At 36.6% G+C, this 12,167-nt stretch overlaps 2 protein-coding genes across 2 annotated transcripts in view; one reads left to right on the forward strand and one right to left on the reverse strand.

Moving 5' to 3' along the window:
- Positions 1 to 11,769, reverse strand: part of AP4E1 (adaptor related protein complex 4 subunit epsilon 1) — a 70,657-nt gene extending 58,888 nt beyond the window's left edge. Inside the window, exons 1-5 of the mRNA XM_089907234.1 lie at positions 11,579 to 11,769; positions 9,527 to 9,598; positions 6,484 to 6,607; positions 2,711 to 2,784; positions 197 to 318 (exon numbers count right to left, since the gene is read on the reverse strand). Coding sequence (XP_089763360.1) covers positions 197 to 318; positions 2,711 to 2,784; positions 6,484 to 6,607; positions 9,527 to 9,598; positions 11,579 to 11,728 — 542 coding nt within the window. The 5' untranslated portion in view covers positions 11,729 to 11,769. The remainder of the gene's footprint in view (positions 1 to 196; positions 319 to 2,710; positions 2,785 to 6,483; positions 6,608 to 9,526; positions 9,599 to 11,578) is intronic.
- Positions 11,770 to 11,846: 77 nt separating this feature from the next.
- Positions 11,847 to 12,167, forward strand: part of SPPL2A (signal peptide peptidase like 2A) — a 164,211-nt gene continuing 163,890 nt past the window's right edge. The window contains exon 1 of the mRNA XM_089907230.1: positions 11,847 to 12,032. The gene's annotated coding sequence lies outside the window, so the exon portion shown is untranslated. The remainder of the gene's footprint in view (positions 12,033 to 12,167) is intronic.

Consider the following 12,167-nt stretch of genomic DNA (forward strand, 5'->3'; position numbering starts at 1 on the left):
CCTAACATTTTTCTAAACCCACATAAAAATAAAGGACAATAAAGGACAAATATCAGGGATTTTTGCATTATACCTGGCAGTCAAAGAATATCCTCTATCCTGGTAGCATTAAGCTAAAGTTAGAATAAACTTCTGAGTATAAATTTTCCTTTTGAAATACATAGTGTAGACACCTATCCAAAAAGAATTTACTTACTTAGAATGTTGAAGTTTATCTTCTATTAATGGAAGAACAGCTGGAATCATTTCTCGAGGGAAAATCTGGCTGACGATAGTAAGTGCCATACATACTTCTACTAGGTTAGTGCTCTGCAAGTCCTAACATTATTAAGCAAAGAAAACATTCAGTGCAAATTCTGAATCTAGGGACATTGAGCTCAACATTGCAATGGTCCTACACACTTAATAGTTTTCTACTAACTTTTTAAATTAATTTGTACATTTAGGCTTACCTCATATTTTATAGGAATATCCCTGTTTCATTTGCCTTAATAGAGTCAATAGATAAAGATAGCCAAAAGGCAACTGAACTAAAGAAGACTGTATTTCTGTCCTGACAATGACCAAAGTAGTCTTCCTTATTACAGCCTTTAAAACTTTTCTAAACTAGTAACAGAATAATTTTATGAATTCTTCTTGTTAATCAACAATATGAGTGGAAGTTTAAAAGGAAGCAATTCTTGAATATATACGATAAAATGCATGCATTCATATATACTTACATAAGCACAAAGTTTACAAGCCGTTCTAATAGAACCCAAAACTACGTTTTTGAAAGTTTGCAAAAGTTTAAGCTACTAGTAAACTTAAGAGAGTATATAACTTAATTCAGAAAGTATTGATACTACACACCCACACACACACTCTCTCTCTCACATATCAAAAGACTGAAACAAGATAAACATGAAAAAGCTCAACAATTCAATTATACTTCATTACCAATTTTGTTTAAACGTTTAACAGGAAACAATACTGTGTATGCATTAAATTGTGTTTTTATTATCTGTACATTTCAGTTACCCAATTAAACTCTGTTCTTCTTTAAACTGACTTTCAGAATTTAAAAGACTTCAATTATTCAGTTTATATCACATCCCTTTAAAACAGATCCTAGAGAAAAAGACAACAGCATGGAAGATGCATCTGACTAAGAGTCTGGAGATCTGAGTTATAATTCCAACTCTGCTTTTTTTTTTAATGTATTCTTTTATTGAAGTATACTTATTTATAATATTGTATTAGTTTCAGGTGTACAGCACAGTGATTTAGTATTTTTGCAGATTATACTCCACTACAGGTTATTACAAGATAAATGGGTATAATTCCCTATGCTGTCCTTGTTTATCTATTTTAAATATAGTAGTTTGTTATCTATTAATCCCATACTCCTAATTTGTCCCTCCCTCTCTCCCCTTTGGTAACCACAAGTGTCTTTTCTATGTCTGTGAGTTTGTTTCTGTTTTGCATATACATTCATTTCTATTATTTTTTAGATTCTATATATAAGTGATATCATACAGTACTTGTCCTTCTCTGACTTATTTACTAATATTTAATTTCAATAGTATTCTCTAGGTCCATCCACATTGCTGCAAATGGCAGTATTTCATTCTTTTTTGTGGCTGAATAATATTCCATTGTGTATATATACCACATTTTCTTAATCCAATTGTCTGCTGATGGGCACTTGGGTTGCTTCCATGTCTTGGCTACTGTAAATAGTGCTGTTATGAACACTGGGGTTATGTATCTTTTTAAATTAGTGTCTTCATTTTTTCCAGATATATACCCAGGAGTGAAATTGCTGGATCATGTGGTAGTTCTATTTTTAGTTTTTTAAAGAACCTCCATGCTGTTTTCCACAGTAGCTGACCAATTTACATTCCCACCAACCGTGTACAAGGGTTCCCTTTTCTCCACATCCTCACTAACATTTGCTGTACACAGACTTTTTCATGATAGCCATTCTCAGTGAGGTGATACCTCATTGTGGTTTTGATTTGCATTTCTCTAATTAGTGATGTTGAGCATCTTTTCATTGCCTGTTAGCTATCACATGTCTTCTTTGGAAAAATGTCTATTCAGGTCTTCTGCCCATTTTTTCATAGGGTTGTTTGTTTTTTTTTGATATTGAGTTGCATAAGCTGTTTGTATATTTTGAATATTAACCCCTTGTCGGTCCCATGATTTGCAAATATTTTCTCCCATTTCATAGGTTGTCTTTTTGTTTTGTCCATTATTTCCTTTGCTGTGCAAAAGCTTTTAAGCTTAATTAAGTCCCATTTGTTTATTTTTGCTTTTTCTTCTGCCTTAGGAGACTGATCCAAGAAAATATTGCTACAATTTATGTCAAAGAGTGTTCCACCTATGTTCTCTTCTAGGAGTTTTATGGTTTCAGGTCTTACATGTAGGTCTTTAGACCATTTTGAGTTTATTTTCGTTAACTCTGCTTTTTTAAATGAAACAATAATAACAGCAGCAGTAGCAACTATTATTCTCTACAGTGTTTCATTTAACCCTAACAACTTGGTTAAGTTCTGTTATTATCCTCATTTTACAGATGCAGAAACTGATATAAAAGATCTTTCTAAGCCCATTCTATAAGCCTACCTTCTTTGAAAAATACCTAATTTAATATGATTGATGAGAAATGTCAGATGCCTGAAGGAATAATTTAAGACTTCATATTAACCAGCATACAATACAATACCTTTACAACTGTATTCACAAGGAGAAGCAACAGTTCATGACTTTCATGTAGAAATAAAGAAACAGCCAAATAACCTATAAAATTTGAGAGGAAAAGTCTCATAATTACCTGCCAAAAATTAACATTTCCCAAGAAGTTAAACAAAGCAATAATATATTCCAAAATTTAAGTGTCAAAGATACCAGTTACAGGTAAATATAAAAACAAATAGTAAAATAACAAGGTTCAAAAAATTCAGTAAGGAAGATTTCAGATGTTCTTCATCCTGAAGTCTTTCACAATTAGGTATTTCACAGGATATAACTGAAATGGAAAAGAGGCTATGTGCACCAACTTAAAGTCCTGTAAATGACATTAGGAATATATGCCTTCCATCTTCTGTGCAAATCTCTACACAATCAATCAATACATTTTCTGTCTTATAGCCAAATATAATTATTTAAAAACTAATAGCTACTACAGTTAATAAATAGTGAGTTACTAGCTATTTGTATTACTGAATGAGCTACCTGATACCAATCCATATGATGTAAATCATCTATTAGCCATAAACAATACCTTATTTTCTCAATTTGATGATAAACTATTGAATGAATAAAAGTTGTTGAGGAAAGAAACAATGTCTACCACATTAAATGTACTCATTTACTTAAGTACTTTTATTTTAATAATATCAAAATATTAAAAAATACAACTTAAGATTGAGGAAGTACATTAATACACTGACAAATACCATGTGCATGGAATCTAGATGCCCCATGTCATTTTCCTGTCACCCTTAATTTCGATAACATTTGTTAGACAGTTACTGTGGGTTAAGTACATTACAAGCCTCACCTCATTTAATCCTCACAACTCTATGAGGCAGATATTATTATTATCCCCAATATAATAACGAGGCCCCAAAAGGGTAACTGCCCAAGGTCTACAGCTACTACATGGTGGAGCCAAGACTACAACCCAGCCAGTAGGAGTTAGTTCATGTTTTTAACCCCTATGTTATTCTGTCTCTCACACAGTCTACTTTAAGACCTTATTCCCTGACTCCCATCCCCATTGTTTTTCATTCTTCTCAATTCTTCCAGCCTTTTTATTAGGAATTCTAGTGTTAACTATCCCTGTTACTACCCAGCATCCATAATGTGTCTGTCGGGGAAGATGGGAAAACTGTTAAAAATTTCCTGTTCTCATAACCAAGGAGTAGCAGCATGACCCACAGCAACATCTTCACTGAAGGTCAGAGGAGCAGAGCTATCACTCCCACAATCAGGAGAGACAAAAAAGAACAAACCAGCACCAGGAAAGAGAAAAACCCTAGACAGCATTTAAAGCAGAAATTAGGTCTTATCAGATTACATCTGTTCAGCTAAGATATCACCCCCTCTCAAGTCACCAATATCAAGATACAAGAAGATCAACAAACTAATCCAAAGACCACCTCAAAACTTTATGAAATCTTAATTCTATCTGTTAAAAAGAATATCCTGTTTTGACAATCAGGGAAAACAAGGAAACTGTTTTGATAATCAGGAAACAGGGAAAAAGATATTCTGTGATTCAAAAAATTTTAAAGGTTTCAGGAAAACAAAGAATAACAACTATGATTATAGAATACATTTGATATGACTAAGAGTGAGGTACAGGATAGGAATACAGGCTTTGACTCATAGAAACTTGGGTTTATATTCTGGCTTTACCATTTAGTAGCTCTATGACCTTGGAAAATTGACTTGACCTTTCTAAGCTTCAGTTTTCTCCTCTGTCAAACGAAATAACATCTCACAAGATAAAGCACCTAACATAATTTCTGACTTAGTGGGTACTGAGATTTATTTACTCAGCAGTATTCATGTGAAAAATAAGAATGCATTATCCATCAGAGAAAGCACCAAAGCTAGCCTTAGAAATCTCAGGAGAGTAGATGAGGCAACGGTACTGGAGTAAAGGCATAAAAAATTTAAATGCTATCTTAAAAAAAACTTCCACTCATTAGCACACATAAAGAATATCTGATACCCACATACACGTCTTTCTAGGTGTCAATAAAATACTTTCCTAAGGAAGATCATGAATCTCAGTAAAAATGACTGTGAGGTTTCCTTAGTCACTGTAACTATGAAATAACCCACATACAAGGTCCTTCACTGCAACATTATTTATTAGAGCAAAAAATAAAAACTACCCATATATCCACCAATAGGGACCTAGATGAAAATACTACAGTACGTCCATCCACCCACTGAAAACTATGCAATTGTATAAAAGTATAAAGATGTCAAAACAAGGTGCGGAGTAATCTCTGTAGCATGCTATCTTCTGTGTAAGAGACAGTATTTGAGTGTGTACTCATGAATTTGCTTGTTTTTTCAAAATGAAACAATGGAAAGATTAATCAGAAACTAATGAAAATAGTTACCCATGGGGTAAGGGGCAAAGCTGGTAGAGGGGTTAGAGATAAAAATGAAATTTCTCTGACTATACCTTTTTATCAGGTCTTAACTTTTGGACCATGTATAAATTACAAATTACATATGTAATTTTTACATATTTTAAAAATAAAATTTAGGGAATTCCCTGGTGATCCAGTGGTTAGGACTCAGTGCTTTCACTGCCACGGCCTGGGTTCAACCCCTGGTCGGGGAACTAAGATCCCACAAGCCACGTGGCGTGGCCAAAAAAACCAATAAAATAATAAAAATAAAAATAAAATTTAATTGAAAATGGAAAAATTACAAGAAAGTCTAAAAAGCAAAATACAGCAACAGATGTACAAAGTATAGACTATCTATGGTTTTCTAAATTTCCTGTTGTTAGGGATCTCAGAATTAGTTTGGAAAAGACATGAAAAGACAAACACCATAAGACAACAGATGGTAGGAGCCACCTGAGAGATCACAGAAGAGTTAAAACTTGATTTGGAATACAGAAAGGGAGAGACAGGATGCCAGAGGACACTCTACTTGGAGGGAAGAATGTAACAAATCTAGAAGACAAAAGAGTATTTTCAGTGGAGTGAGATTCAACAAGTGGAACACTGTGTTCATATAGTCTCAGGGTCTTTACCAAGACATCTCCCACGCCGTGCCCATCATCTGACAGCACAGGTCAATATAACTTGAGAAGAATGTTGGTCCCTGACAACATGACACTATCAACTTCTTTAAATAAAGAACATGTTCTACTCCTATATTATTCCAAAGTGCTTCCTTCTTAAGTTTCTGATATAAAGCTGTACATATATGAATACAAGATTTAAGTCCTTGTTTTCCTAATAGACTTAAAGGTTGATTATAGAAACAAAATTTTTTAAAAGATACCTCAAATCCTCATAGTTAACAATTGTGAAACTAGGAGCAGGATACCGAAAATTATTCAAGTCAATTTCAGTTTTTATCTATTAAAAAAAAATCATCCCTTATCATTAAACTGATGAGGTTATACAGACTTTTTAAAATCAGCTTTACTGAGGTATAATTTACATATAAGAAAATTCACCCTTTTAAGTATATAGTTCAATGAGTTTTGACAAAGTCATCTAACCACCATCACAAGAACAGGCAATTTTTCATCTTTTCTATAACTCCAAAATGCTATGAATCAGGAAAATTGATTCCATTTTAGGCTGTGAGTTTTTGAAGTGTTATCTTTTAAAGCTTTGGAAATCACAAGGCAGTGTTCTAAAAACATACTACACACCTGCCACCATTCACTTTATATAACAGCCAGAACTTTAAGGACAACATTAAGTGCAAAAGTCTTAAACACATACATACCTACTCTTTTTTCTAAAAGGTTTCCTTGTTGTGCCAACTTGATTGCATGTATGTAACCAAAGGAAGCATCATATCCAAGCATTTCACAATATATAAGTCTCACCATACATTCCTTCATCATTTTCTGAAAAACAAAATATCCAGTAACAGTATAAATAAATAGAATGCTTTGACTTTTTTTTTAGTATGTTGTAATCATTTAATAGGAGAGTTCTTTAATCCTGGCACTGAAGAAATAACATATATAAATTAACCACCCAAAGTCAGACTTTATAAAGAGTTTCTCCCAAATTTAACTACCAACAGTACACATTTTAGTAAAATTATCTCAATATTTTGTTACTGGCAACAATACAAAATAAATAAAACGTAGCTATTTCTAATTCTAGGTGTCCCTCGCATAAAATGTGGTTATAATGGGACACACATGGTCCTCAGACAAAATTTCACTCGTGGTACTCTAACGTGGCTTCTAGAATGTAGCACATCATTTTAACATACTTTGTCAAATGAAAGCATCCATACAGTTCCCACAAGTTGGTAATAATTTCTGTAATAAAAATATTGTTCACATTTAAAGACTAAATTGCACCTGGAGTTTCTTCAGAATTACTGTGCTATATTATAATAGGCGATAGTTTGTTGTATAAGCATTACTTTTTCAACAATCCTCACAACTATTATGATTTCATTAATGGTATAATCATTCCAATATTTAACTTAACTGGATCTTTCAATATTTACAACACGAGCTAATAACTTGTTTTAAGAGATTCTATAAATCTGTTTTCTTAGTATGAGAATATCTGCATCAATATTTATAGCAAATTTTAATCAACAATTTAAAATATAAACGTGTTTCAAAATAAGAAAAGCTCAGACTATTTTAATATCTAAAAATTAATTAGGGTTGATATATTACAGGATTACTGAATCACAAAATGCTTAAGAAACAGTAAAATAAAATGTTTTAAAGAATAACATTTAATATTTCATATATATTATATACAGAGAGTAAATTTTATATATATATATACACATACACACATGTACATGTAAATATGAAGAGTTTAAAAATAAACCATAGGAAAATCTTAAGGGAATAATGTTTAATGATTTAATTTAGGTCCCTTGTGTTTAATAAAAGTTAATCCATCAGCACATTAATTAAAACTACTAAACACTGAGAAAACAAGCTTAAAGTATACTGGAATCCTCTTCAAAGGCTTCTACATCAATGAGTGAAAGTGTTCATTTAAGCCATTAAGTATCAACCCTGATTTTGTAACATTTTATCTCATAGTTTTTCAAAAGTCATTACGGACTTTGTTTAAGTAAAATTCTATTGCATTTACATTATTATTCTCTTATTTTTGGAGAAGAAAATGCTTTTCCCAATGCAGGAATTCACTCTAAAAGATTTCTTTAACAAATTATAATCCAACTTCTACATGACCACCTCAGGGACAGACTATTCTGTAAAGTATGCCCAGAGCTGGATGGCCATAAATATTATAAAATCTTCCTTCAAACTCTGGCTCCCTAACTTCTACCTACTTATCTTAATTCTGTAAACACATGAAAACTGTATTTACTGATGCCAATTATAGAAAATGGAAATCAAACTAAATGAAAAGAGAAAAGCTATTTCTCTGTAACATTTCTATCAAGTATCATAACACACTGATTTTATACATACACATAAAAACATATACATATCTATACATACACATACATATACACATACACGCATAGATCACATTAACTATGTTTTGAGTTTCATTTGTCCACATATTATTATGACCATAAAAGGAAATATAAACATTCTCTCAGACTTTACAAGTGTTATTCACATACATAATCATGTATTCATGCAAAATGATCACCACAATATTTTTATTAGAAGTGTATTCCACAGCAACTTACACAAAGAAGGCACTCACAAAATATTTGCTGAATAAACGTTGCTTGGAAAAATCTCATTATCTGAAACCACATAAAAATTAAAAGAAAAAAAAAGTAGGCCTTAATCTAACTATGTAGGGACAGTCCCACAGTCCTACAGTGGTCTGCATATGGTGGTCACAGCTTAAATAGTTGCTGAATGAATGCTGTTTGAAAATCAAATTATATGGAACCAAGTTTTTTAAAAACTAGATCCTGATTTAGCTATTGTGCAATATACTCAGTTTTACAGCAAGAAAATCACTTTTCTACCTTGTCAGCCAACCTATATTCCAAGATATAACAGTAAAATGAGAGATTTACAATATATCAATTCAGGTCTGAAAATACTATTTTATTTTTTACTTTTTTTTTTTTTTTGGCTGCGTTGGGTCTTTGTTGCTGTGCGCGGGCTTTCTCTAGTTGCAGCGAGCGGGGGCTACTCTTTGATGCGGTGCGCAGGCTTCTCATTGCAGTGGCTTCTCTTGTTGCAGAGCACAGGCTCTAGGAGCGCAAGCTTCAGTAGCTGCAGCACGCAGGCTCAGTAGTTGTAGCACGTGGGCCCTAGAGCAGGTGGGCTCAGTAGTTGCGGTGTGCAGGCTCTAAGGCATGCGGGCCTCAGTAGCTGTGGCGCACGGGCTCAGCAGTTGTGGTGCACGGGCTTAGCTGCTCCATGGCATGTGGGATCCTCCCGGACCAGGGATGGAACCCATGTCCCCTGCATTAGCAGGCAGACTCCCAACCACTGAGCCACCTGTGAAGTCCCCTGAAAATATTATTTTAAATGATGTGTCCTAACCTTCTCCCAGTGCACAACATTAAAACAATAGGATCAGCCTTGGGGTCCCAGGAGTTCCACATTTATGTAACTATCATCATGTTGGCACTGAACTGACAACAGTCAAGCAAGCAAGTCTTGCTCTGGTGCAGCCAGTCAGCAATAAAAGGCTAAAATTAATGTTTGACTTGTTACCATCCATAACTGATCTTGACTGTGATAAATTAGATTTTAGCAACTGATCAATTAATGCCACTACTGAGTCCGCAGTGGACCAGATTTCAAATTCAAAATGTGCTGGCACTGACTATGCAAACTTACCAGAGTTGTAGTAGGAGCAGAAACAGTTGCTTTCAGATTACTCAGCTCCTGCTGGATTAATTTCTCTTCCTCCTGAAAAAATGAAAATATTTGAATGCATGAATAACCATCTTTTTAAACTGTAACAGTATTTTTAAAGGGAAAAATATAACTTATAATATTTTCAATAAAAAAGATACATTATTTTAAAGGAGAGTTACAAAAATTATGCACTTAAGATTTGCCGACAGGCATTTCTCCAACTCTCAGAATCATTCCTGGAAAGAATAAATATTTTCATGCTAACTCACCATTCCTCTTTTCTTCACTCAGTTACTGTCCCCTTAAGGACGGGTTAGCAGAAAACCTTTTTTAAAAAAAATTAACAGTGGAGAGAAAGTAGAAAAGCAATTCTTTATGTAGTGGCCCAGAATAAGGTTCTCACACCTTCTCCTTCTTCATGGAATACAGAAACAGAGTAAGAAGGCAGAAACAGAAACTGTTCTTTTCCTCTTAAACTATATTCTTCTTCCCTATCCTTTTTTCCTTATTCTTTGCATCCTTTCCCTCACTTCCCATCTCTCTCTCACACACACACAATAAATACACTAATATGGTTACTTCTACTGTCTGCATTGTATTTCACCTCCTTAAGCACTTGAAAATTGACCCCAATTTTGACGAATATCATGCTATTTTTAAATTACACATTGAATTAGCAGGTGCCCATTAGGTGACTAACCAAGAATTAACAATGCTAGTGAAGTACAGCTACATTTAGATACCTTATGTACAGTTTCAAACTGCAGTTTAAAACCAAAAGTATTGGGCTTCCCTGGTGGCGCAGTGGTTGAGAGTCCACCTGCCGATGCAGGGGACACGGGCTCGTGACCCGGTCCGGGAAGATCCCACGTGCCGCGGAGCGGCTGGTCCCGTGAGCCATGGCCGCTGAGCCTGCGCGTCCGGAGCCTGTGCTCCGCAACGGGAGAGGCCACAGCAGTGAGAGGCCCGCGTACCGCAAAAAAAAAAAAAAGTATTTTATTTCATTCACCCACCTCATAAAAACTAGCAAAGGACAAAATTTTAAGACAAGCAATATCAAGTCTACAAATAATTGTTTTTTTGTGATTTTTGAATGTGAAGCAGATCCTCCCCAGTACATCATCTTATTTCAGTTTAAAAAAGAACGTTTTTAAACCCTCAGAGCACTTTGAAGAAAAACCTTCTCTCTTTGTCTTTTCTTCTCTCCTGACACATATTTCATTGTATACTGCTCACAGCTGTCTTAAGCCCAAGATGAAGGACCAATTCCTTGGGAAAAGGAAATGTGTTTTATACTGTTTCTTTAGGGTCTAACACATAGTCTCTTCCACAAATATCTTTTGAACAGATTTTGACCTACCACATTATCTTTCTTTAAGATACAAAATCCTTGAAGCTTTGAAAAGTCTGCGGGAACTTAAAAACTTCCATTATAACTGCTCGTTTTCAAAGCCCATCTGAGGCAGAGACTTACTCAGCAAATAGTGCATTTGGGGAGAATTATGCTTTTTCTTTGCCCAACCCGTGGGTCTAACCTAAGAACCTCAAGCTCCCCAAATATACTGAACAACAGGTTCAAATGGCAGGGTCTGTTCTAGTGTATGACATCTAGCAGTTCAAAGAACCGGGAGCCAGAAACAACCCGAGTGCGAAAGAAACTTTTTAGAAGAATAATGCTGACATTTCCAGGGCACCTGGTAGTTTCACACGCTCGATGTCTCATCTAACTCTCGAAACAACCTATGAAATATGTATTGGTACTCCGTTATGTCAACGTTCAAGAAACACACGGAGACTCAAAGATTAAAGATATCTGCCCCAGATAATAATGAGTCAGTGTCAGGGCCAACCGTGGAAACCCGGCCTCCCAGCTGTCAGTCCGGGCAGCAAAGTGACGCTTCCGGACAGACGCCAGGACCGACAGACACACACGCCTCATGGCCAGCCCCGGAGGCTCGCCGCCGGACCGGAGCCTCCCAGCGAGGGGCCTCCCCGAGGCGCCCCTGACCTCCCGGCCCGGAAAACACCTACGTGCTTGGAGGTGAGAGCGGTGATGCCGCGGACCAGGCCGCCCAGTCGGGAGGAGAAGGACGCCTTGGCGGCCGCGGGCCCGCTAGCCGACTGGTTCTGCAAGAAGAGTCCCGGCAGCGCCGTCAGCGTCTTCTCCACAATGTCGCTCATCGCCGCCGCCGCCACCCGCGCTCCGCTCGCCGCCCGGCCTCATGCCCAGGCCCTGCCCCGCCGCCTCCCCGGCCACCGTAGGCACTTCCTGTTTGTCTGAAAAAGAAATCTTTATTCGCGTTCTGCGCGGACAAGCACAGTGTCGTTCTAGAGAGACGCCGCGTGAGGGCGCGAGAGTCGGCAAGCGAAAGACAGCGCGCCAAGCCTGTGTGGACGTGGTCCTTCTGTGGAGGAGCAGAAGGGCCGGACGCTCCCGGTTTCGACGGCAACCCCTGCGTCCCGAGCTTCTCTGGGTCCTCCTGAGGTAGCCGCTGCCGTCTGTCCCTCTTATACTTCGGCCGCAAAAGTCTCCCTTTCCCTTTGGCCGCCTCCGCGCTGCCCTAGACCGCACGGGGAGGTGGCCATTCCTGGCCCTCTCTCGGCGGCCTCTCACTGGGGG

This window comes from Delphinapterus leucas, chromosome 2 (genome assembly GCF_059928025.1).
Source record: "Delphinapterus leucas isolate spDelLeu-1000000601 "Yukka" chromosome 2, BTC_Dleu_Yukka2, whole genome shotgun sequence".
Lineage (NCBI taxonomy): Eukaryota > Metazoa > Chordata > Mammalia > Artiodactyla > Monodontidae > Delphinapterus > Delphinapterus leucas.